Genomic DNA, 23,597 nt, shown 5'->3' with positions numbered 1-23,597 from the left:
GTCCCACTATAGCCCATAGTTTGGCAGGGTGGAGCAGACGTCTCGTTTTGTGACCACGAGCAATGGGTTGTGGTCATGTTGCAACCCCTTGTCCCACCGGTGTACGGAACTAATTACCTGCCTACCTACCTGCGACAACTAGAAGGTGTGCGGACTTGAACAATAGTCCGTCTCCCCATTCCTTAATACCTAAATCGGCAAACAGAACTTGGAAGTTTGCGCTACCCCCCAGGCCATTTGGACAACACATGGCTGCAAAAGCGCAAAGACAAGCACCGACCAAGCCAAGCTCGATAAGCAGCAGCATCAGGGGGATAAGGGGTAGCTCTAATCAACAAGCACAGTTTCGATCAGACGATGCATGCGATATAACAGTGCCCCGCGGGAAGCAACGAAACCAAAGCCAAAAAACATCAGAACCCGCAGTAATCCGACGTTAGGCGATATTTCCCGCAAATTGAGCCGCCTTTCCCGACCTGCGATGACCAGCCGAACATGAAGATCACAGATGTGGTCTCGGAGCTGGAGGCCAGCATGGCCGAGTCACAGAACGCGCGCGACAAGCGCATGGAGGAGCTCTGGCGCGAGCTGGACCCCAAGGGTGCCGGCGAGTTGGACCTGAAGGAGCTCAAGAGGGGATTGAGGAGGATAGACCATCGTTAGTCTCTTGGGCGCATACCCAGCTGTTGGGAAGCTTTCATCGCAACAACTGACCCGGAAATTGTGTTGAGGGGAACAGCTATGAAGAATGCGGAAAATATGCTGGGAGATGTGTTCAAGACTGTCGACACCAGCGGAGACGGCAAGATACAATACGAAGGTGCGTGAGTTGCGAGCAGTATAAAACTGCAAGTATGCTACACGTGCAGGGAAACACGAGCATGTGATTTCTGGCAGTGTTTAATTTGACTGACCAGGCTACGACCTATGTTGCAGAGTTTCGCACATTTGTCGAGACGGCCGAAAGGCAACTTTTTGCCCTTTTCCGATCCATCGACCGGGACAACAACGGGAGGCTAGACAAGGAAGAGCTGCGGTCAGCTTTCCAAAAATGTGGCCTGACCGTCTCGTCCAAACGGCTGACGGGCTTCTTCAACGAGATCGACATGAACCGGGACGGGTATATCTCTTTTGAGGAATGGCGGTAGGTTGTGCCATTGTTGATTTGCTTTAAGCTCTGCTGCGTCGCCGCCACTCAAGCTGTCTATGGGGCACAGCTGCCTTGGATGACCTTTCCGGATCCAGTAAATGGACAGCTGGCCGTGCAGAGCTCAGACGTTGTTGTGTGTGCTGACCGTCCTTCCCGCTAAGCGACTTCCTCCTGTTTATGCCGGTACACGACGGTGATGGTGGTGCTGCTCTGGCGACGGCACTATCATTTTACTCTCAGATCGTCACTATAAATGCCGAGGGCGATTCGCTTGTGAGCGAAGATACCCTAGAGGGCTTAGGTACGACCAGCTTCCTTCTACACGCTCTCTTCGGTTCTATCATTAGGCTTGCCCAACCATCACCGTCGCTGTCTGGTAAGACATCTGGACCTTCTCGAAAGTCTTTACAAAAACCCGACCCGAATGTGGCCTCACAAATGCCAAACGAACCTGGACAAGACAACCCACCTATTGAGAGGCCGATGTCTTCAAACCCAGCCTCGAAATCGTCACGGCCGTCGGCCTTGACTGCATCAGCCTCGGCACCGATTGTGGCACTGCCAGAAAGGGGGGTGGCCGCCACAGACGACCCCTTGCCTGACACAGCTGCTCGAGCACACAGCAAGGCTATCCTTGACTTGGCCACACAGCACACCGGCGAAGGTTCCAGCTCTGTTCTTAGTCCAGCGGCGCTTGAGGAGGAAGCAGAATATGCATTATCGGCACCGAAGCAAGTAGAGAAGAAGAAAACCAAGCCCTCCAAGCTGACTGAATACCTACCTGAACCAGGCTATTTCCTTGCCGGTGCCATCGCGGGTGGTGTATCACGTACAGCAACTGCCCCTCTCGATCGATTAAAAGTATACCTCCTCGTCAACACAAAAGCCAGAACCAGTGCCGAGGCAGCTGTAGCAGCAGCTGCCAAGGGACAGCCCCTGAAGGCTGTCAAGAACGCAGGTCACCCGATCGCTGCTGCCATCACCAGCTTGTATAGGTCAGGTGGCCTGCGTACGTTTTTTGCTGGTAAGTTTTAACTATGATGGTCAAACGAGATGGGTGCGGCTCGAGCGCAACATACTGACCGTGGTATGCTCATATTCTCGTAGGAAACGGATTAAACGTCATAAAAATCATGCCGGAGACGGCCATCAAATTCGGCTCGTATGAGTTCGCCAAACGCACCCTCGCAACTCTCGAGGGCCACAGCGACCCTACTCACATAAACCCTTACTCCAAGTTTGTCGCTGGCGGAGTGGCTGGAATGGTTGCCCAGTTCTGCGTCTACCCACTTGACACACTCAAATTCCGGCTGCAGTGTGAAACCGTACAGGGCGGCCTAACAGGAAACGCACTCCTGGTACAGACGGCAAAGCGTATGTATGCAACGGGCGGAGTGGCAGCTGCCTATCGCGGCGTTACTATGGGTCTCGTGGGCATGTTCCCGTACAGCGCCATAGATATGGGGACATTTGAGCTCCTGAAGACGACGTACCGAAGGTACAAGGCGCGGGCGTGCGGGATACACGAGGATGACGCGGAACCGGGAAACATCGCCATGGGAATGATGGGTGCAACATCAGGAGCGATCGGAGCGACGATAGTTTACCCACTCAATGTGCTCCGGACGCGGCTGCAGACGCAGGGTACAGAGATGCACCGACCGACGTACACGGGTATTTGGGACGTGACGACGCGTACGGTGCGGAATGAGGGCGTGAGAGGCCTGTATAAAGGCCTGACGCCGAATTTACTCAAGGTGGCGCCGGCCTTGAGCATCACATGGATCGTGTACGAGAACTCGAAGAAGTTCCTCAATCTACAGTGAGGGAGCCGGCAGAGGGATTGATGAATAGAGAGATGTCAATGGCAACGCATTCTCTACGTTTCATCTCGACAAAACCCCGCCGCCTGATTTAAAGGGCTTTTAGTGCCGCATAGCGGAGGCGTTATTTGTTTAATTTTTTTTGAAACTTTTTTTCCTTTTCACACCTTGTTCCACCCCAGGTTTCCCTTTAGTTATACGGCTACTATGACCTATCACAAAGAGTGAAGGACAAATGCTGGTATAGATACATGGCATTTCTCGCGCGCATGGCGTTTCTCTTCCTGCTTGTACTCGTTCGTATTCTTTTGTTTTTGCAAGGGGATTGGTGCACAAAAGGAAGTCAAGAGGAGTAGATATAACCTGGGGCTTGGGGATGTCTTAACAATTGGGTGGATAGGCCAATAGCGATAAATCTTGGTTGGTATTTTTCGATACATTGCTCTATAGACCGTTTAGGCCAATTAATCTCCGGGCTCGTTCTCCCATTGTAGTATTTTTTGCAATGATAGCTGGCACAGCCTTTCCTCTGTGTGACTCAACTTTGATAAAAAGGTTACGCGGCCGGGTGGGGAATGAAGGTGTAAGACTATGCGGTATGACGGAGTAAGGTGGTAGGCAGGTAGGTGACTGGAGATATGAGGGGGGGTCTCGAGTCTACCTTTGGGCATTAACAGCACAAGTATGCATAGCAGAACAGAGAATAGTGGTCAAACTATATCGCGAGCTTCCTATTTGGGCCTTTGCGATCGTGTCCCTCGTGGGAGGCTTACGCCATCCTATTCTTTTTCTTTTCTTTTGCGTCTCTTGATTGCTCTCAGGCTGCATGAAAGTGGTTTTGAGATATTTTTTAATAGGTCGATTTAGGTTAGAGAAGCTGACAAGTGTATCAAGCGAAGTCGGGCGGGATGCCCTGGTGTCTTCCCATACAAGCGTAGAGGTTTGTTATTTTTGGCTGTTGCTTTTTAGATCGTGGGATAGCCGGCCTCGAAAATGCTGATTTTGCTCGGTTCGTTTCTTTCTAGAATAAGATCTCATCTTTCTTTGTTTTGGGCTTCTCCAGAGTCTTGACCAGTTGGCACTTTTGTTGTTTGGCATATTGCCTGTACTCTGAGCAAAAACAGGCTTATTGCTTGGGTTTGCCCGTTCAGTTGCCGCGATCTCGTGTCATTTGTTGCGATTTTACATACTATTTTTGTCCCACCTTTACTTTACCCCTTCGACAAAACACTCCCAAAAAAAGGCCACTCGTTATTACCACCGAATCTGGTTTTGCGAAACCCGCCTGCCGGGTCCCATGGCCGAAAAGGGACATGACAAAGAGCCAGCATAGAATTGCTAGGGGTTGCGATTTTGCGTCGCGTTTTAGGGTTTTTTTCCTTCTCTATCTCCTTTAACGCAGTATTGCTTCTGTGGCACTGGCACTTCAAAACTCTCCACTGCAAGCGACGATCAAGTTGGGCTTGGCAGGCGTTTCGAGGCGTTTCGTAAGGGGGACACAGGAACGAAAAGGAAGAAAACGATAAGCTGAGTTGGAAAGAAATATTACCAAAGAAAAGAAAGAAAAAATCCCCGAAAATGTCTCGATACCCCATGCCAAGTGAGGGGGACTATTGGACTCAAGATGATATACAACCAGAAACACAAGTTGTAAGCGGCGGCGACGACGACGATTTGGAGGCTGCATTGTCCCCAGCGATGGGTACTTTGGCGGTGCGTCGAGGCGGTTAGGAGGCGCGAGAGAGGCAGAGACGGTGCGACGAGCATTGTTACCCGACGTCTGGGTTCTGGACCCGTCGCTACAGAGGAGCCAGCATGGGGGGATTACTATTACAGTTATCATTGGCAGGGAAGCGCTGCCGGGGCGGTCGACAGGGGCCAGGGTGGTGCTGTGATGGCGGGCGGGCGGGCTCTGACTCGGGGTTGGTCTGAGCTGCTGCCGCGGCCCCCCAGTTTTCCACATGCTACGTCCAATTCATCCAGGATTTGCGGCGGCAACGGTGATATTTCTGCTGCTGTCGTTGCTGGTGGTATAAATGAACATTCGGATCGGCGTCGCGATGGCAACGTCGAAATATACAAACTCGGCTCGGGATCTGGATTTGAACAAAACGAGACGGCGGCTGTTGCTGCTGGGTGCGGCATAGGATTGACGGCGATAACGGCTGGTGGCGGCCACCAAGATTTGGTCCACCAGCCCGTACCGAAGAAATCGACGACGACAACGACGACGACAGAAGAGGACGTACCACCGCCCGCGTATTCACCACGGAGCGAATACTACTACGACTACAATCATCATCACCACCACCAACCAGAACATCTGAGGCGATACAACACATTTGCGATGAGAGACGGAGGAGGACGTGACAGTGAAGATGAAGCCTCGGGGCTCTTGTCTTCCCCCCAGCCGCGCGGGTCGGCGAGCGGAGAGAGGCAGGGTTTGTTGACCGACAGCCCGACCACAGCGAGGTCGCCGCAGAACATGAGCGGAGAGGTGGACGTGGACGATGTCGAGCCGGCGAGGTGGCGGCCGGCAAAGAGGAGGACGCCGCTGCTGCGGTCGAGGGCTTGCCGGATGTTGTTGATTGTGATCGCGGCAGCGGCGATAGTTTTGGGCTTTATCGGGGCTTATTTGAACTCTGCATCGGCGAGGACGACTAATATCATCGAGGTAAGCCTAACGTGTTAATTTTCTTTTCTTCTTTTGGGCCTTGTGTTCAATGCTTTAGTAGGCAATCGTGTTGCGGATCACGAACTGACAGGGCAACTGGTTTATGACTTGGCCAACAGTCACCTGGTCAGCCCATAAAGTCACAAGCAAGTCTTGGAGATCCAGAACCAAGTGATGGTCCAATAAGAGTACAAAATCAACAAGAGCCGCCGATGCAGTATCCTCCCTTCGACGGCGAAATTATATTTCCACCCAAGTCGGGATGCGCAATTGGCAAGGCCGTCAGCAAGGAGACGTACCCATTCATCACCGGCGATGCATATTCGCTGGTGCTTGTACAACAGATGGAGGGAGAGGACCAGTCGCAGCCAGGTATGCCCGTCAAGGTCTATGGCGACGTGTTAGTACGGAGGACGACAGGCGCGCCCGAGATGGTCATCGAGATCCAGGGCAACGACGACGCCGTCCGGATCACCCAACAGTGGGACTCGCGGGCGCAGAAACTTATACTTACCGCCCCGAACAGGGCTCAGGGTCGAACGCAGCCTCCTTGCCTGCACATCCGGGCAACCATCTCTCTGCCCAAGGGCGCGAGGCTCGACAACATCAACGTCGAAGTGTTGCACCTCAACATTCACCTGCTGGACAATCTCGATATGGGCGTGCTCAAGAAGGCTGAGCTTAGCACAATCGCCGGCTCAGTAGCATGCGCCACCGCAACGCGAGACGAAAACGAATTGTTTATGCTGGGCCAGAACGGGGCTCCGCCTTTCTTCCGCTTCGAGGCGAGATCGATCTATGCCACGGCATCGAGCGGATCTATCAGTGGCGCCTGGCCACTATACGACTACCTCCGTCTCGATACTCTCTCGGGTACGGTAAAGGTGGGAATCGAGCCCAAGCCAGTGTTGGAATCAGACCCACGAGTAGCTACGCTCGTTATCCGCTCAACCTCGGGAAATGTTGAATTCTGGGAGCCGATATATCAGGCACGGCAGACACTGCTGGCGCAGCAGGATGCGGCGGGCAACGGGCTCGCACCGCAAGGCATGACGCGGTCTGCGGCTGAGATGCTACCACCGAGAGAGTATGATATCAATGTAGGCACGACTTCGGGCGATATCAAGGGCGCGGCCGCCTTTAGCTACTCGGCCAAGATGCACTCGACCAGCGGCAACATCGGAGTCGACATGCTCGCCGTCTTGCCGGCCGAGTTAGGAATAATGGGAGTTGTGGCCGGAGAGGACCAGAAGCAGAGCCTCCTGCAAACAACATCTACAAGTGGCGGCACGGTCGTCAGAGTGCTGGAGCCATTTTGGTGGAGCGCGGCCACGGGCGTGTACTCTACAGCCCTCGAAGGTGGTCCGGCGCGCGTGCCTCAGCCGCCTCTAACCAGCCCACCTCGTCCGAGCACCCCGCCTCCAGAGGACCCTGAGCGTGGGATTGTGGTTCCAATTGTCAACGGCCGCCCGGGAGATCGATTCAACGTCCCGTCAGGACCCCCGGCGTTCCTGATCCCACCGGGAGTGGCATCGCCGAGCATCAGCCAGCGGGCACCGAAGCCAGAGACCATTGAGGGCGACGACCCAGAAGACCCCGAGCGCGGAATCATAGTCCCCATTGTCAACGGTCGACCGGGAGATCGGTTCAACATCCCGTCTGGCCACCCTTCAATATTCATCCCGCCAGGCATGGAACCGCCCGTTATAACCCCTCGCTCACCGCAGCTGCAGACGGCCGAGGCCGCAGCGGCACAGCAGCAGCAGGCGCAGGCGGCCGCGATGGGGGTGCCCAAGTACCTGCGCACGCTGCAGTCGCGGCACAGCACCACGTCGGCGGCCGTCGGCGTGAGGTACCCGTCCTCGTGGCGCGGCGATATTGACGCCTCCGACATGTCGGGCCGCATCAAGGTTTGGGGCAAAGACGTCGTCATCCTCGACCGGACCGGCAACCGGCCCGGGGTCAACAAGCACGTCGCGGCGCGCAAGGGTGACCAAGAGGGCGGGGACTCGAGCAGCATGGTGGTGCAGAGCATGAGCGGCAAGATTGATATCGGTGTAGGCGAGAGGCGTTGAGGATTTAGCTGGTGAAATACTGGGTTGGTTTTTATGATTTACGATTTTTATTACTTTTGCGTTGACTCCTTTCTGGTTCCTCTCTTTTGGGTCAACTCAACTACTTGGTGTTTGTTTGGGGTTAAACAAAAAAAGAGGCGTTGGGTTGAAGCGATGTAATATCCCTTGAATTGTAATTGCTTTTCTTCTTCTTTTACTTTTTCTTTTCTGTATACCCTCACTCTTTTTTTCTCGTCCTGAACAGTTGGGATATTATATATTTTTTCCTCCTCTTCTTCAAACAGCTTCTTTAACAACTAATCCAACGTACTGAAGTTGGGTCAGAACCCCCGGGTGCTTACGGGACGTAGAGTGTCCGAGCGGCATAATAATTCCCAACTTCAACTTGCTAGACGTGCTTGGCGGTGAGTCTGGCTGCTTTCAAGTGAGGGTTTATTTTCTACTGAGTGGGGAAATGGCAAGTCTAGCATGTAGAGGCGTATAGCTGGATATCAAAAACATGAACACACTTAACCTTTGAGTGTTGAAACAAGTACATTATAATTGCGGACATGTTATTGGCTGCCATCCGAACACCAAATTCAACTAAGTTTTAGTTAGAAGGAAAGACTTGTTATGAAGTCACTACGACGAAAGTACGTGGTATGGTCGGCTAAATGATGTGAAGGATTGGACGATGACGCAGGCCCAACCAGAAAACCCCAGGTTCGGAGGTGACCAGGCAAGGCAGGTTCGCTAAGTTGAACCAATATATCAATCAATTGAATATTAGCGAACCAGACCCTCGGGATGCTGCGATGCGGGGTTGGGTAGGTAGCTGAAGAGGAGAGGAGAAAGGGGAGGGGATGATGTGGTACGATGGAGACATGTTGCTAGTTGGGCTTGACTTGATTGTACATGTACATATGGGGGTGCATGACATTAGGTACTCAACTCGGTCCCGACAGGAAAAAATACCTGATGTAGGTTGCCTACCGCTTGGAAAAAGAAAAAAAAAGGGCCGTCCATCCGTAACCAACCGACACGGACTCCCGATTCAAGTCAGCAGATGGTTTTTGTTCCATTAGTCGTGGTCATGAGGGCTCGTGCGTGCGTGTTACAAGTTTTCTTTGCATGATATGTCAGATCAGGCTGTTGCAAGTAAGATGAGGTCGACAGCTGACTGAATACTGTACAGATTTGTTGTTGGCTGCTGTGCTGCTGAAATATAAAGTTAAGGTATACAGAGACAGTAGCAGTTCAACTAAGGTAGACCCAAGGTACCAAATTCAGTGCATAGAGTAATTGATCAACAGTTAAGCGAGCCAACTCCGGAGAAAGTACTGCGCAGTAGCACAGCGCAAGGCCCCGCAACCAGGTGGGGAGAGGGTAGAAGGTGGAGAGGAAGGAAGGAACATTGTGGGACTGTACAGCGTAAAGACAACAGCAGCAACGCTTGCAAAGGTCTTTCCGTTCCACTACGCACCTGCAACAATCGGAGTGCTCCTACTGCAACCCCTCAAGCCCCTCATTTCTCCAGCCCCCAATCTGATGAAAAAACCCCTGCTGCAGCCATCCGCAGCCTCTAGTTCTTCAGCGCCGGCACAAGACAGGGATCTTGATCAACCGTCGCCTCAATCAATTGTGGAAGGTGTTGCAGCGACTCTGCATCCCAGCTGTCCAAAGTAGGTGTAGTGCAGCCGTTATTTTATGCCGTATCTTCTTTTTTTTTTTTTTTTGTTGGTTTGCCTTGTTCGGGGGTGGAAAACCCGGCGGCAACCGAGAGAAGGAGAGGAAAGAAACAGAACCTGAAGGTTCCTAACAAACCAACCGACCCATTCGCAGAAGCAATCAACAAGCGGATCCAGTCCTTCTTCGTCATAGCTTCCAGCTGGTAGAACCAGGTACAGGTACAGTACGGATTAACCGTTAACCATACGTACATTCAAACCTCCACTACCATCCATCAACCTACGTACATTTGCAGAGCTAGCCGGCCGCAACACGGCTTAGCCCGGTATTTCACCCTTAGGACACCCATTCTCTTTGCCTTGCTTACTGCGCGTGCTTCTCCCCGGCTTCTTTTTTTCCACCCCAAGGACTTCTAGAACGGACAACACACAGCGCATGCCTCGCGCGTCGTCCTATCCGGTACTTTTCTTTTCGCCATGGCCAAGAAGGCGCGTCAAAGGATAGCTTATGGTTCGTCGCCTCAGTTCTTCACCGTCCCTCTTTTTTTTTTTTTCCTTGTCTTTTGTTTCTTTTTTCAGCTTTGCCTTGGCCCCGAAGTCTTGAAGATCATGTTCCCCCGCACGTGGTTGTTTTTATGGTTTGCGTTCCCATTCGTCTTCCAAGAGCTTTCCTGGGGTATAACACCAATGCACGTCTTGGGTTATAGTGGCGATAGCTAGCCAATCCTTCAAATGTGAAAACTAGAAGACAAGAGCAAGCCAGAAAAAAAGACACAAGATGGAGAAAAAGTAAAATCAGAACACAGAGAAAGAAGCCCGGGTTTTACCGCTCTGCTTGCGGACTTCGGCCTCTCAGATGGTAGCCGCGTTAGGTGCTGCCACAGGACGGCGCGCTCCTTGACCTGCTTGATTCTATACTATACTATACCATGCCTTGCCACGCCACTAACCAATACTATGCGACAATATACTAACATTGTTCCTATGGCTCAGTCCTTGAAGTAGCCGGCTCACAGGCTGGAGGCCACAAACTTGGCGTCAATGGCCTGGCTGCCGATCGCGACAAATCCATCCTGTAAGTCCACACCTCTATTTTGCTGATTCTATACTTGTGGTATCTATCTCCTATGATATGTGCACCTCTTGCTACATGGTAGCCGCGTCTTCTGCTTCTCTAACCCCCTTCCGTTGGTAGTTACTCTGGCGGCCGCGATGGCATAGTTTGCGCATGGGACCTCAACCTAGACCTTAAATCGCCCTTCTCCTCGACCTCAGCTCTCGACTCAGCCGCACCCAATGGCACCTCCGCGCCCGAACCAAAACAAACCTCCAAGTTCCGCAGCCAGATATTGGCCCACACCCACTGGATTAACGACATATGCCTCGCCGATTCTAACAACGCCATAGTCTCTGCATCCTCCGACTTGACCGTCAAAGTATGGCGGCCCCACACGGACACTACGGCCGAGCCCGTCACCATCGGCCAGCACGCAGACTACGTCAAGTGTGTGGCCACGCCCAGCCCATCCACCAACTGGGTCGCATCGGGTGGGCTTGATAGAAAGATTTATCTCTGGGACCTGAACGGCGGTGGCAAGACGCTGGAGATCGACGTCAGCGGCGAGGAGATCACAGAGAAAGGCTCCGTCTACGCCCTCAGCGTAAATCACAACATCCTCGCCAGCGGCGGGCCCGAGTCGACGCTTCGCCTGTGGGACCCCCGGTCCGGCAAGCGCATCACAAAGTTTGTCGGACATACGGACAATGTCCGCTCAATCCTGGTCAATGAGGCCGGCGACACCGTCATGACGGCCAGCTCTGACCAGACGGTCAAGGTGTGGAGCGTAACAGCCGGACGGTGCATGCACACGTTGACCATGCACACCGACAGTGTCTGGTCGCTATACTCGGAGGATCCGGGGCTGGAGGTCTTTTACAGCAGCGACCGGTCGGGAATGGTCGTGAAGACTGATGTCAGAGGCACATTTGGGGAGCTGGACGAAGGGTTGTCTGTTGCGATTGCGCAGGAGAATGATGGCGTGAGCAAGGTTTTGGCTTGTGGAGGTCACATCTGGACGGCGACAGCGACATCATCCATTAACCGGTGGCTGGACGTTGAGACGGGCCCGGATGCGCTGCCCGCGGCTTTTAGGCAACATCGGGCGTCTGTTTCGACGCACGTCTCTGCTAACAGGCCGAGGGAAGGTTCAGTATCAACACCTACCGTTGCTCCCTCAGCCCCGGGCGTCAAGGAGATACCAGCCAAATCTATCCTGAGGATATCCAACACAGCCGTGTATCCTACAGCACCCTTCATCAGCTCAGAAGCCAACGAGCCACCGGAACCTGGGCTATCCAGGAAGGAGTCAGAAATCATACTTGATATTTCGGTCCCGGCCGCGGAGCCGATGCAGCATCTCCCTGCGGAAACGATCGAGGGGCAGTTTGGACTGGTTAAGCACCGTCTACTGAACGATCGTCGGAGGGTGTTGACACTGGACACTGCAGGGGAGGTGCTGCTATGGGATCTGATTAATGTGAGTGTTTGCTCGGAATTTGCTGTAGATGGAGCAAAGCTCGGGCAGTCATAAGCTAACTGGGCCACTGGCAGTGCCGACCCATTCAAAAATTCGGAAAGAGGCACCTGGAAGATGTCGAGCCCGAAGTCAACACCATTGATGCCACGGCTCCTTGGTGTTCGATAGATACAAGCTCAGGCAACCTGACTGTGGTACTTGAACCGTTTAATTGCTTCGATGCCGAGATGTATGCCGACGAGCTTGTAACCGAGGAGCCACTGGAATTCAGGGAGGACCAAAGAAGTGAGTGCCCAATATGTGTTTCATGTTGAGAATACAGCAAAATTGACGCTAACAAAATTTCAGTAAACCTTGGCAAATGGATCCTGAGATACCTCTTTGCAAACCTGGTGGACGAGGAGATCAGGCGAGATGAGGCCTTTAGAGCCACGCTCAACGAAGGAGTAGAGAAGAGGATAGCGGCTGCGAAAGCGAATCCGCCCACCTCAATCGTCATCCCAGAGTTTACGGCGATAGAGGGTTCTGCAGAAGGCACTACTCCGCGCGCCAACGGTGCACCAGTACCGACAACGCCGGGATTGGGGATAGGTCTTGCAACACCAGCCCCTGGGCGTAGTTCACTAGATCCATCGACACCAGTAGATAAGAGATCGTCCCAAGCCAGCCGGGCGTCAGTAGAGAAGGAAGACTACTTTTCCAATGCCATCTCGGCAGTGGACGCAGGCAACAAGCCGGTTGGAACGCCGGCGACAGCTCCCACAGAAGCGCCGCAGACTCCTGCGGTTGCGGAGCCCAAGACGCCAGCCGGTGACAACGGGAAGGACGGAAAAGAGAATGGCAAATCGCCAGCGCTGGGGCTGAAGAAGTGGAACTTTAAAATCCCCAAAATCAGCAGGTCTGGGTCAGCGACGGCAGCAGAAAAGCCTGTGGTTAAGCAGCCAGCACAAGAGGACGAAAACAAATCCGATGGTGGTGGGACGGCGGGGTCGGAAACGTCATCCAAACATGAAAAGGAAGTTGACGACAGCTTCCACGGCGTGGTGCAAAAAATAAGGAACGAATACGAGAAGCAGCTGGCCGAGGTTCCCGACAAATTGGTCGAAAGCAAGGTGGCGCCGTCCCTGCCGTCCGAAACGCCGGTGCTCAAATTACCGGCCAACACCAAGATCATTATTCAGGAGGAAACGTCTGGCGGCAGCGCGGAGCTGTACCGGGGTACGGTAGGCGGGGTAGGGTCGGACGTGGATACAATCGAGCAGGTGGCCCCCATGTGGCTCGGGGACGTGCTCCTCTGCAACACGCTACCGGTCAAGGAGCCTCACAAAGTATCGTTTATCCTGAACCCATACAAGGACGAGCTTCCGCACATCGCAGCGCAGGATGGGAATAACAGGCTCAACGCGAACCGTATGTTGAGGGTCAGAAAGATCTTGGCGTACGTAGCAGAGCGGCTGGAGGAGGATGAGGAGGTCAACGAGAACGACGAGGCCAAGAAAGAGCGGATGAAGCCTGAGGAGTATCTGGAGCTTTGGTGCAATGATCAGGCAAGTTCTCTTTGCTACTTTTCCATGCAGCATCTGGTATCATTGACTGACACGAAACAACAGTTGCTTCCCGTGACGATGAGCCTTGCGACGCTTCGAGCGCGGGTCTGGAGGGGCGGGGCGGACGTGGTACTTCATTACCGGTCGAACGGCAAAAAGGAATTGAAGCTGAGACCACCACCGCCGCCGGTAGAGCCGGCCAAGGAGGAGAACAAAGACGAGGAAGAGCAAGAGAAGCTGGCTTCGAAGCCGGCAGTAGTTGCAACAACGACGACTGCTGCTTTTGCGGCAGCGTTGAAATGACGTTTGTCGTGAGTGAATTCATGCCTGGCATTGTTATTCTATTTTATATTTATTAGGGGCTTCCCTCGAAACATGAGGAAGATGGATTTTCTTTCTTTTTTTTTTTTTTTTTTTTTTGGATATGAGCAGGCGTGTTTCTATAGAACCCTGTCGAGGGCCTCACAAGAGGAGTAGATGGATGTGGTTTTTTTGTGTCCGCTTTAGTCTCTTTGTCTGTTTTGTTTGTTTGTTTATGGGCTGGACTGTATACATATCTGTCCCTTGCGGTCCGGCCGAGACGATAATCCTATAATAAGGAAGACGATTGTTGTGTGGTACATGGCAATTATATGCATCAAGCAGTGTAACTCGCAAGATTCAAGACTATGCCTACCTAGGTCGGGCTTGAGGCACTGTGAATTGTGATATGCATGCCAGGCTCGGCCATGATCAGCACAACGAGGGTTGAATCGAGTGGTTCAATTGATGTCATTCGGGATAGCATGTGACACCTGCCCAAAGTGAAGCGAACGAACGAACGGTCTCGCGACTTACCTAGTGGTGGTGGTGGTGGTGGTGGTCCAGCCGGTTAGAGTTGTGGCTGTGGCTGCAGTAGTGCAGCTTCCGTCAGGGATGCAGCTTTTGGGAATTGAGGTATGGGGTTGGGACAGGGGAGGGGGCAACAGCAAACTTGTTGATGTACAGTAAGTAGTATTGCAGTACCCTTCTTTTTTAGCTTCTTATAGCAAGCTAGCTACAGTATTTTGAACAAGCTGACGTACCCACCCGTGTACGGTATGTGGCGATTTAAGCTCTCCGTGAGTGAAGGCTGTTGTTTTGTTGCACGCGTGGTCTCTGGGAGTAAACGAGTTCTTGATCCCAACGTTTTCTTGTCACGCTGAACAACAAACTATCCCAGAGTTCTAGATTTATTCTTATCTCAACATGTTGCGCGGTGCCGCGGTACGCCCCCACCTCATTTTTGTCCCATGTCTTTATTCGACGGGCCACCCGCCACTGCTGCCTACCCGTAGTGTTGGCGCCGAATTGTGATCGTGGCGAGAAGGAGAAAAAAAATACCATGGTGATGTTTGAACAGACGAAGAAGCGAGGCACCTCGGAACGCGGGGTTTGTTGGAGGTAGTTCAAGGTCGGTAGTGTTGTTGTACACAGTAAAAAAAGGTGATGAAAAAACAAAGGAAGCTAAACGCAAGTTGGTGTCAAGCCTATTTAGAGTGTAAGAGCTAGGGCTGTTACTTTATTGACATTCTTGGGGAGTTTAAACTTGCACCGTTTTTTTTTTCTCTTTCTCTCTCTCACGACTGAAACCCTCGGTAATACCTCCAAAGTTAAGGTGAAGCAAGGTAAAAAAAAAAAAAAAAAACGAACTGCTAGCTGTGTTTTTTTTTTTTTTTTTTTTTTGCCAAGACTACACATCCGGTAAAACCATCCATGAAATGTCTTTCTCCTAGAACTAGACTACCTGGTAGGGTTCTTCTCCCCCACCCATCTCAGGTCATGCCTGCATATCTCAATGCGTTACTGTAAGGTCCGAGGAGGCACGCAAAGCAGGGAAATGGTACATTAAGGGGGAGGGGGGGTCAGGTATGGATGGATATTGTGAATTTCCAGGGTGGTGCATAACTAGGTCTGGAAAGAAGGAAAAGAAAGAAGACGAAAATCGAATAAAAGATAGTAATAAACTGACTAACCACTGTAAAAGTGACAGTCCATACGTAAGTTCAAAGAAAGCAGGACTGAAAAAACCGCCCACTTTCAGCCCCAGGTTTTTCTTGGCGCTGCAGTGCCGCGGTGGTTCTGGGCCTAGCTCTTTGGAAAAGGTAGCAGTCAAGGCAATTTAGCGCGCTGTGGTTGTCAGCTAAACACAAAAAAATAGCCACCCTTGATGCTTGCTATTGAACCGTATGCCCTGTCCTGCCAGGGATCGGATTGGACTGCCATTCGCTTTCCCCACCCCCGCAGCGGCCGAGACCGCAGATCAGATTTGTATGTGTGTGTATTTTTTTTGACCCTTTTGCTTTGCCCTTTTTCCCGCTTGGTTTTTTTTTTGCCAACGAGAGACTGAGAGGTTGTGAATCATGCATGCATGCATGCAACATAATCAGCAGGCTACCGGATACAACTCAATGAAAAACAAATCCCGAAAACTAAGACCCGTTTAATTCTTTTGGTGCTACCCAAGGGCCTGTTTGTTTTCCTTTTTTTTTTCTTTTATCTCTTTGTTGTAGCTTGTCAACGTTTGTTCAATACCTCTCTTGCCTCCTTGTCTTGACCAATCAGGGAAAACTGTCAACGATTCGTAACGGGGAGGTTCCAAGAGTGGAAGACGAAACAAAACAAGGAAAACAAAACAAACTCTTCTCCAATTTCTCCTCTCTGCCGAGATCTACTCTTTTTTTTTAGGGGTCCCCCGGATATCATACGTCAAGCATAACTTGTATTACTTACTACATTCTGAATTCGGGGCCACACCCCCCAAAAATCGCAATAAAAACCAGTCGGTCGTCAGTCAGCCCATGGCGTCGACCATGGCGGAACGGGCTGGACCGCCAGCATCAACGGCAGCAGCTCGCCGCCCCAGCACGCTGTCTGAGATTCGGAGGTCTGTTAAGTCCAGGCTGCGTCACCTTCCGTCGCCGTCGTCCTCATCACACCCGCACCTGCGTGATAAGTCGACCGGTGCTGAGGGCCACGACGCCAGCGGTTACGACATCCAGGCCGAGCTGGTCAGCAGGGACAAGGCGAGGCAGAAGGAGGCCGTGCGACGTTACCTCCAGTCAAAAGTCAGAAATGACTGGGCGTTTGAGTGGCCGCCTCGGGTCACGCCACCTGCTCCCGCTGCCGCCGCCACTGTTCCCAATACTCCGGCAACGGTGGAGGGGACACTGGTGACTGGCAGCATATCTGAAGCTGTGGATGTGGCGGTGGGAAGTTCCAGCAGTGGCCACCATGATATAGACCATGCCGGGCCCTCTGAGCAACCACCACCAAACCCCGTTGTCGAAGAGGAAAACGACAAGCTCGAGGAGGCTGGCGGCCAACCACCTGCAGCTGTCGAAGTTCTGGACGCGGTGGAAACGGATGAGCCAATCGACTCGGGTGCGGAAGCTGATTCAGACACCGAGTCCATCTACAGCGTCATATCAGAAGACCCATCGCAGTATCGTCCCCGGGCCGAGTGGACATCAGATATCTCGGACGACGATGGCACCACCTTCATGCCATCCGGCCCAGCCGTGACACATTCGCCCTTCCGCTTCGACAGTCCCGATTCAGTCGGTGTCGCCGTGCAAGCGACCTCGCAGGCTGGACGCGAAAAGCGCCGCCGGGCGGATCGTGACGAGATGGCTTGGAACGAAGGGCTCGCGTGCTTCAACGCGAGGAGGGATGCCTGGACCGGCGCCAGGACGGTACGGCTCAAGCCTAGACCGCTCATGAGCCCTACAAGCCCGACAAGTCCTAGGCGGAGGGATAAGCTGTTCCGCTTCAGGTCCAGCCACGGCGAGGGCGAAGCTGTAATGCTTGCATCACCGACGTCGGCCACCACTACGGCCAGTAGTATCACCACTGCAAAGGCCCATCCAACATCAACCTTGGGGATAACAGCAGGAAACACCGCGGGAATTGAAACCCTGACCCCGCCAGCATCTGATGGCGATTCCATCCTCTCCCCGGTGGCAACCAACAAATCTCACTCACTAAACACCGCGGGTACCGGCAGCAACCCGGACCCGTCCACATACCCGATCGAAACCATCCTCCCAGTGCCCCCACCACTCCTCCCGCCCAACAACCCGATGCGAGCCAGCATCACCCCGGCGCTGTACCTGTCCATCTACGACAAGGTGGTCGCCGCGGCTGCGCAACCGTCCTGCCCCATCAACCTGTCAGATATGATACGCTCGTGCGTGGCGGCCTGGAAGCGCGACGGCGAGTGGCCACCCCGGCCGTCCAACATGCTGGGCCTGGGTCATGACCAGATGATGACGGGCGTCATGATGCCCAACTCGGCAGGAGTCGCGGCCGCTGCGAGGGCGAGGCGGAGGGTCGAAAAGGAGAGGGAGCAGAGGCGGCAGGAGTTGATGAGAAAGGAGGCCGGTGCTGGCGGCGGCGGCGGCGGAGGTGGCGGGCACGGGAGGAGGATGAGCTTCGCGGGCCTAATCGGGCGGCGGAACAGCGCCGCTGGTGTCGACGGGACCGAAGGGGGCGGAGGCGGCGGTGCGAATCATGCTGCAGGCGAAGAGGAAAGGTCGGGCATTAGGAAGAGTTTTAGGAAGATCTTGCACATAGGCCACCACGCGCCTGCACCTGCACCATCACCTACAGCGGCGGCGACACCAGGGGCCGGGGCTTAACTAGAGGTGGCTGCGCCAGGATGAGGTGGGTCCTGCTAGGATCCGTTAATAGGTATATAACCCGTTTCTGGATGCCATTGACTGTTTTCTTTTTCTCTTTCTTTGTTTGGGGGACGCGGGTAGTATACATTATACATGTATATGTAACATGCCTTTTTGGGTTCTGTTTTCTTGTCGGGACGGTCCTTTTTTTCGTCTATCTCGGTACGCCGTAAGTTTGGCAAAACGGCTGATGTGTCTTGTTGTTCATGACCTGGATGACGGTCTAATACCCTCCTTTTTTTTTTTTTTTTTTTTTTTTTGTTCGTTCACCCCTTCGCCTTAAGACTGAGACTAAACCAATGTGGCTCAAGATAAAACAGATAGTACTAATGTTTTGAGATTTACATCTGCTGTGGGTTTTCACTTTCTATTCTTGGTGTCTTGGACGCAACAAACAAGTCGCGGTGATTGGGTCACCATCTGCCTCTTCTGCGCTAAAAACTTTCGTACAAATTAAGGTCGTCCGTGCGGATCCTATCTGGACATCCCATTCAACTTTCGAGCCCCAAACTTAGATGAGCTGCGTATTAAGTACCTAGCCAGACCGGAGGAGCCGGAACGTGCCGAACCTACGAAAACATCCTTCCGTGTTTGCTAACGTACTTTGACGGGGGGCCATGACAAAGCCAGGGATTTCTCTGGATGGAAAGCAATGGAAACCGCCCTGGTAGGTTTGGAGGTGACAGGCGCCTTCACAAGACACCAATAAGATGGCTTTGGACATGTCAACTACCGGTATATGCGCACGAATGTGAGCTCGCCAGCAAACCGCCATTTCCCCGACCCTCTCAAAAGGCAGAGAAAGTATCTAGACTTGCGAAAACCGGAGCGATTAATAACACCCCGGCCACGGTGGGAAGCTCGGCCCCGGTAGTTATTAATAATGCACCGGTTAGGGAAGGAAGGCACGGGATTCGGTTCGGACCCGGTTCGGAATCCCGGTAGCGATTGATAATCCGCCGGCTAGGAACGGTTCCCTTGTCGTAACCCGAAGCATTCAGCGGTTGATTTTCACCTATAAGTATCGTGGTAGGTCGGCTGAATTTGTAGATATTCTTTCCTGAAACCCAAGCTCAAACGACCCTTTTCATCGCTCTCGGCTTACCTATAGCTTTTGACTAAATTGGTACATCGACTTGATCCCCGGCCGCAAAACATCGCCACGAAATGTCGACTACACAGGAAAAGGGCCAAAGGTACAGCGTCCTGGTCTCATGCACCCTGCATGATGGCAAGACCGACGAATACCTGGCTATCATGGAAAAAGTGATAGCATACCTGTCAAAGGAGGAGCCCGATTTTCTACACATTGAGATAATGCGGGTGGACGGTTCGCCAAACAAGCTTAGATATCTCGAACACTGGGCCAAGCCATTCGATGTTCTTGCCAAGGTTCGTACAAAGAAAAAGACGAGACGTTCAGAGCCCATACTTGACATAACGGGCTGTATATTCTCAAGATTACTAATGACTGGGAACAAAACCAACACGAATATCAGGACACTGCATCTAACCCGCAGCTCAACGAATTTATGAACGCGATGGACCCACTCCTGGCCGAGAAGAGGAGCGTAGAGTTTCTGAGAAGCTTTGGTGGGCCTTGGGCGAGAACGAGAGATGGTACCTTTTCCAAGATGTAAGCCAAACACCGGGATCTATAGAATAGAAAAGGTCTGGCTGTGAGTGCACGTTCGCGATGCAGAACTTGGGAAAATATAAAAATAGAAGATGCATGCTTACTCCACCGGGCGAGGCTTCCCTTCTTTCCTTGCCAGGCGCCTATTCTTGAGACTGAAAAGAGTCAAGATAGCTCTCTAGACGGCTATAGAGAACAAAAGCAAAGTTAAAAAACAGTGAGAAAAATGTCTTTCTTTAGTTCGTTACGGCAACATAAAAAGGTAACCACACACACAAAAGAAAAAAAAAAAGACGCATGAACAGTCCCCTCCCCGTGTCCTTCGAATAGGTATTTCAGACTCTCCCTTCCCTCTCCCCATCGCACAAGTAACAACAAAACATCCAGACAAAGACAAGCACAGTTACCACCGTCAGCGTCATCAGAAGCATCGCACTACTCCCTCACCCCATCGTCCTCCTCAGTCGTATCCCCGCCGTCCTCAGGCGTCCTGACGCGGCCCCTGATCCAAGCCTGGGCATCCTGCGCGTGCTCGCGCATCATGCGCGCAAGGCCCGTGACGGGGCTGCGCTTGACGGCGCCGAAGCGACGCTTGTTGACCTTGCGGGTGAGGTCGTTGTCGAGCCAACAGGCGTGGTCGGAACCGACGTAGATGCGCGAGTTGTCGCGGTACCAAGTCGACAGGTCCGGGTCCACATCCGATTTCACGGGTCGCAGGTTGCCCGTGACGAACGAGACGACGCCCGAGATGCGCGGCTTGCACTCGCGGTTGATGAGGAGTGTCTTGATCCCCAGGTACGCAGCTCCGACCCCGATCAGGAATATGTCCTCGGCAGAGTCGTACAGCTGTAGGTAGTTGTCCCAGATGAAGGTTGTAATTTCGAGTATTTGCCTCTGGAGCTCGCGTTCGTCAGTGGCGCGGGTGTGGGCGTCGGTGTCCTGTTTTGTGGGGTGTGAGTTTTTGGATGTTAGTCAAGCGTGTACATATCTTCTGTTACTACCACAACGACCTGTTCGAAATGCTACTGGGTATATTGACTGACCTCTGGCCTTGTTATGTATTGCGGTACGTTTACGTCGATGACGCCAAACTTCTCCTTGACTGCCCAGTTGATATACTGGTATACACCGTCGTTCTTAAGCCAGCAGTTAGTTGCTGGTATATCTGGATATGCAAGGGGTTCATATCTTACCACCCAAGCATTGTGAGGATCCAAATGATTGTCCAAGGGGTCCGGCTGGGCAAGAAGCTCGGGCCTGACATGAGTTTGTCAGCAAAGTAGATAACAGCAGCAGACAGAGCAGACAAAAGACATGACACTTACGCATCGTGTATAATCACCATGATCTTCCTCGCCAAGTGTATCCTAGGCGTGACGAGCACCTGGTTCTCAAAGCTCTTGTACGCATTCTCCCGCTGTATATAGAGTGGCAGCATCCCAAAGTCCTTGCTCAGCTTCCACTTCTGAGCCTGCCGGATCACGTCGTGAAGCCTCTCAGATCCGAGCCGCTGCTCCTCCTCGACGTCGACGACGCCGGGCCGCATGCACTCCCAGTACGGCGCTTGATACGCCTGGACCTGCGCTAGGAGCCGTGCCGCCTCCCTGTTGATCTTGGGGCTGGCCATGCCCATTTTGGGCGGCGGCTCGCCCATCAGCGTCCTGGCGACCGCGAGGGCCGACTTGGAGATTGCCGACAAGTTGTAACCGCCCTCCAGGCAGACGGCCACGCGGCCGTGCGCCAGAGACATTAGCATATGTGTCATGTGGGCGTAGCATGGGGGGGTCACGAAGCAGCCGCCGAGCTGGTCGCCCGCGGCCGCGTCGAATCCGGCCGAGATGATGACCAGGTCCGGGTTGAATTCGTGTGCGATGGGCATGATGATCTTTTGAAATGCAGCTATGTATTCGCCGTCGCCCATTCCTTGGTCGTCCCAGCCAATGTTGATATTCCGTCCCAACCCTGGCCCGGAACCGCATGAGCTGATGCTGCCGTCGGCAGTCATGGGGTTTTCGGGTTTTCCAGGGTAGAACTCGCCATTTTTATAGACGTGAAGGGATATGTAAAGCACGTTTGGGTCTTCGTAAAATACGTTTTGAATCCCGTTGCCGTGGTGTACGTCCCAGTCCAATATCAAAACCTTTTGACATATCTCTGGGTATTCCGCCTGGCACACCTTTGCAGCAATCGGTACGTTATTAAAAATGCAGAACCCCATGGCTGAGTCCTGTTCGGCGTGGTGGCCCGGCGGCCTGATGACAGCAAACCCGTTCTTGATCTGTCCGGACACGATGGATTTGCAGGTCTCGATGGCACCACCAGCCGAGATGAGCGAAGCCTCAAACGTCAAACTGCCCACGTAAACGCTCGTCTGGCCCTTGTCCAGCTCCTTTGTGAGCCTCCGCAGCTGGGCCGTCGGTTTTGTAGACAGCTCCTTCACCCAGTCGTAATGCTTTGCGTAGTGCACCAGACAAATCTCCTCCTTTGTGGCCTCGCGCGCGGGGATCCGCCACATGTACGACGACGGCTTGTTTGCTATGATGTCAATCAGCTCGGAATCCGTGCCGGTAAAGACGAGCCCCGCCTGCTTGAACGTTTTGAAGATGGCCTCGATCCTGGACGGGTCCTCTGGGTGGTGCGGGCCGGCGCCAAAGTCGGCGTTGGCGTGGAGCTTCATGCGGTCGTCGTAGCAGCAACCCGTCGGCAGGAGACCGCGGCGGCGCAAGTCATCGGGAAAATCCCGCGGGTTGTACAGCTCCAGCTCGTTGTCGCCATCGTCTTCCAGGTGGAGCTGCACATCGCCATCCTCATCGTCCCCAAACTGGAGCTGCATCTGATCGTCGTTGAAGCCCGCGGCGATGTCCCTGGCGTTTGGGTAACCGTTTGAATCGCCGTTGACCGGCAGCGGGCCATCGCCCTCCATGACGGCGTCTTCCTCCATTATGAGGGCGACCCCGTCACACGCAAATGAGGGGTGGCGGCAGGTTACCGCAGGGCTTGAAGATGGAAAACTTGGTCCAGTCCTTTGTTTGCCCTCCTTCTGAAAAGTGTTACGGTTAGCATGGAATAAATCGCATGAAAGAGTTGAGTGTTACACCCGATAAACAACGAGCTTGTTCAAAAGAGATGTGCAGACAACAATCATACCAGGTAAGAAAAATCAAATCATTTAACGGTGTTAGACCTGGAAAGTAGGCTCAGTCTTATGGCAAGCAGGCCGCCCCTTTGTCAACTCCCAAAGTAGAAGTGACGGAGAGAGAGATGTTGGTGTTGCTCGCTAAACATAAAGCGGTCCACTGCGATGAGAAGAAGCCAATCAATCTAATTGTGATTTTGCCCGAAATCCGGGGAAAGGCGAATCCTTTACAAAAATACCATCTATTTTTTTTTTGTATGACAGACGGTTTAAAGGAGTAAAAGGGAAAGCTGGACTGTGACTTTGGTGTGGATTATTTGGTGAAAGTGTGTGCAGGTATGCAACAGGTTGAAAGGGAAACAATTATTGATGAGAGCTTGAAGTTGCTTGCTGCAGAGTGAGTTGCAAGTAGCACGTGGAGCTCGGACCCAGCCTCAATTCCCACCCACTACATGCCTAAGTCGGTCACTCTAGATCGCTATCAGAACAACAACAATTTTTGGGGAGCTACAGCCAGCCAAGCGCCTTTCTTGTCTCGAATATTCTCAATAAACTGAAAACAGTTCTGAATTCAAATATGTTACCAACGTTTATATCACCAGAAGTATGTATTACAGCGCAAAAAGACGACCAACCCAAACCCCAAAAT

General features: G+C 52.8%; 6 protein-coding genes across 6 annotated transcripts; 5 read left to right on the top strand and 1 right to left on the bottom strand.

Annotated features, from left to right (window-relative positions):
- Positions 1 to 34: 34 nt before the first annotated feature.
- Positions 35 to 3,461, top strand: MGG_01072 (calcium dependent mitochondrial carrier protein). The gene is made up of 5 exons (XM_003717819.1): positions 35 to 658; positions 740 to 820; positions 937 to 1,144; positions 1,312 to 2,174; positions 2,258 to 3,461. The coding sequence occupies exons 1-5, from the start codon at positions 496 to 498 to the stop codon at positions 2,974 to 2,976; spliced, it is 2,034 nt and encodes a 677-aa protein (XP_003717867.1). The 5' UTR covers positions 35 to 495; the 3' UTR covers positions 2,977 to 3,461.
- Positions 3,462 to 4,551: 1,090 nt separating this feature from the next.
- Positions 4,552 to 8,066, top strand: MGG_01073 (uncharacterized protein; the record flags this gene model as incomplete). The annotated part of the gene is made up of 3 exons (XM_003717818.1): positions 4,552 to 4,686; positions 4,823 to 5,647; positions 5,767 to 8,066. The coding sequence occupies 3 exons, from the start codon at positions 4,552 to 4,554 to the stop codon at positions 7,720 to 7,722; spliced, it is 2,916 nt and encodes a 971-aa protein (XP_003717866.1). The 3' UTR covers positions 7,723 to 8,066.
- Positions 8,067 to 8,997: 931 nt separating this feature from the next.
- MGG_01074 (WD repeat-containing protein 5B) lies at positions 8,998 to 14,547 on the top strand. The gene is made up of 6 exons (XM_003717817.1): positions 8,998 to 9,903; positions 10,386 to 10,467; positions 10,588 to 11,929; positions 12,004 to 12,214; positions 12,278 to 13,476; positions 13,540 to 14,547. Exons 1-6 carry the CDS (start codon positions 9,870 to 9,872, stop codon positions 13,777 to 13,779), a joined length of 3,108 nt encoding a protein of 1,035 aa, XP_003717865.1. The 5' UTR covers positions 8,998 to 9,869; the 3' UTR covers positions 13,780 to 14,547.
- Positions 14,548 to 15,832: 1,285 nt separating this feature from the next.
- Positions 15,833 to 18,411, top strand: MGG_11440 (uncharacterized protein). Its single transcript, XM_003717816.1, has one exon. The coding sequence runs from the start codon at positions 16,296 to 16,298 to the stop codon at positions 18,132 to 18,134; it is 1,839 nt and encodes a 612-aa protein (XP_003717864.1). The 5' UTR covers positions 15,833 to 16,295; the 3' UTR covers positions 18,135 to 18,411.
- Positions 18,412 to 19,190: 779 nt separating this feature from the next.
- MGG_01075 (uncharacterized protein) lies at positions 19,191 to 19,965 on the top strand (the record flags this gene model as incomplete). The annotated part of the gene is made up of 3 exons (XM_003717815.1): positions 19,191 to 19,568; positions 19,676 to 19,812; positions 19,902 to 19,965. Exons 1-3 carry the CDS (start codon positions 19,344 to 19,346, stop codon positions 19,963 to 19,965), a joined length of 426 nt encoding a protein of 141 aa, XP_003717863.1. The 5' UTR covers positions 19,191 to 19,343.
- MGG_01076 (histone deacetylase HDA1) lies at positions 19,891 to 23,342 on the bottom strand. The gene is made up of 5 exons (XM_003717814.1): positions 22,960 to 23,342; positions 21,138 to 22,852; positions 21,006 to 21,069; positions 20,856 to 20,948; positions 19,891 to 20,751 (listed from the first exon to the last, which is right to left on the bottom strand). Exons 2-5 carry the CDS (start codon positions 22,751 to 22,753, stop codon positions 20,248 to 20,250), a joined length of 2,277 nt encoding a protein of 758 aa, XP_003717862.1. The 5' UTR covers positions 22,754 to 22,852; positions 22,960 to 23,342; the 3' UTR covers positions 19,891 to 20,247.
- Positions 23,343 to 23,597: the final 255 nt, after the last annotated feature.

The sequence above is a fragment of the Pyricularia oryzae genome, chromosome 5 (genome assembly GCF_000002495.2).
Source record: "Pyricularia oryzae 70-15 chromosome 5, whole genome shotgun sequence".
In the NCBI taxonomy this organism is placed as follows: Eukaryota; Fungi; Ascomycota; class Sordariomycetes; order Magnaporthales; family Pyriculariaceae; genus Pyricularia; species Pyricularia oryzae.
The sequence above is the reverse complement of the archived record's forward strand: the minus strand, read 5'-3'. Positions and strand labels throughout refer to the sequence as shown.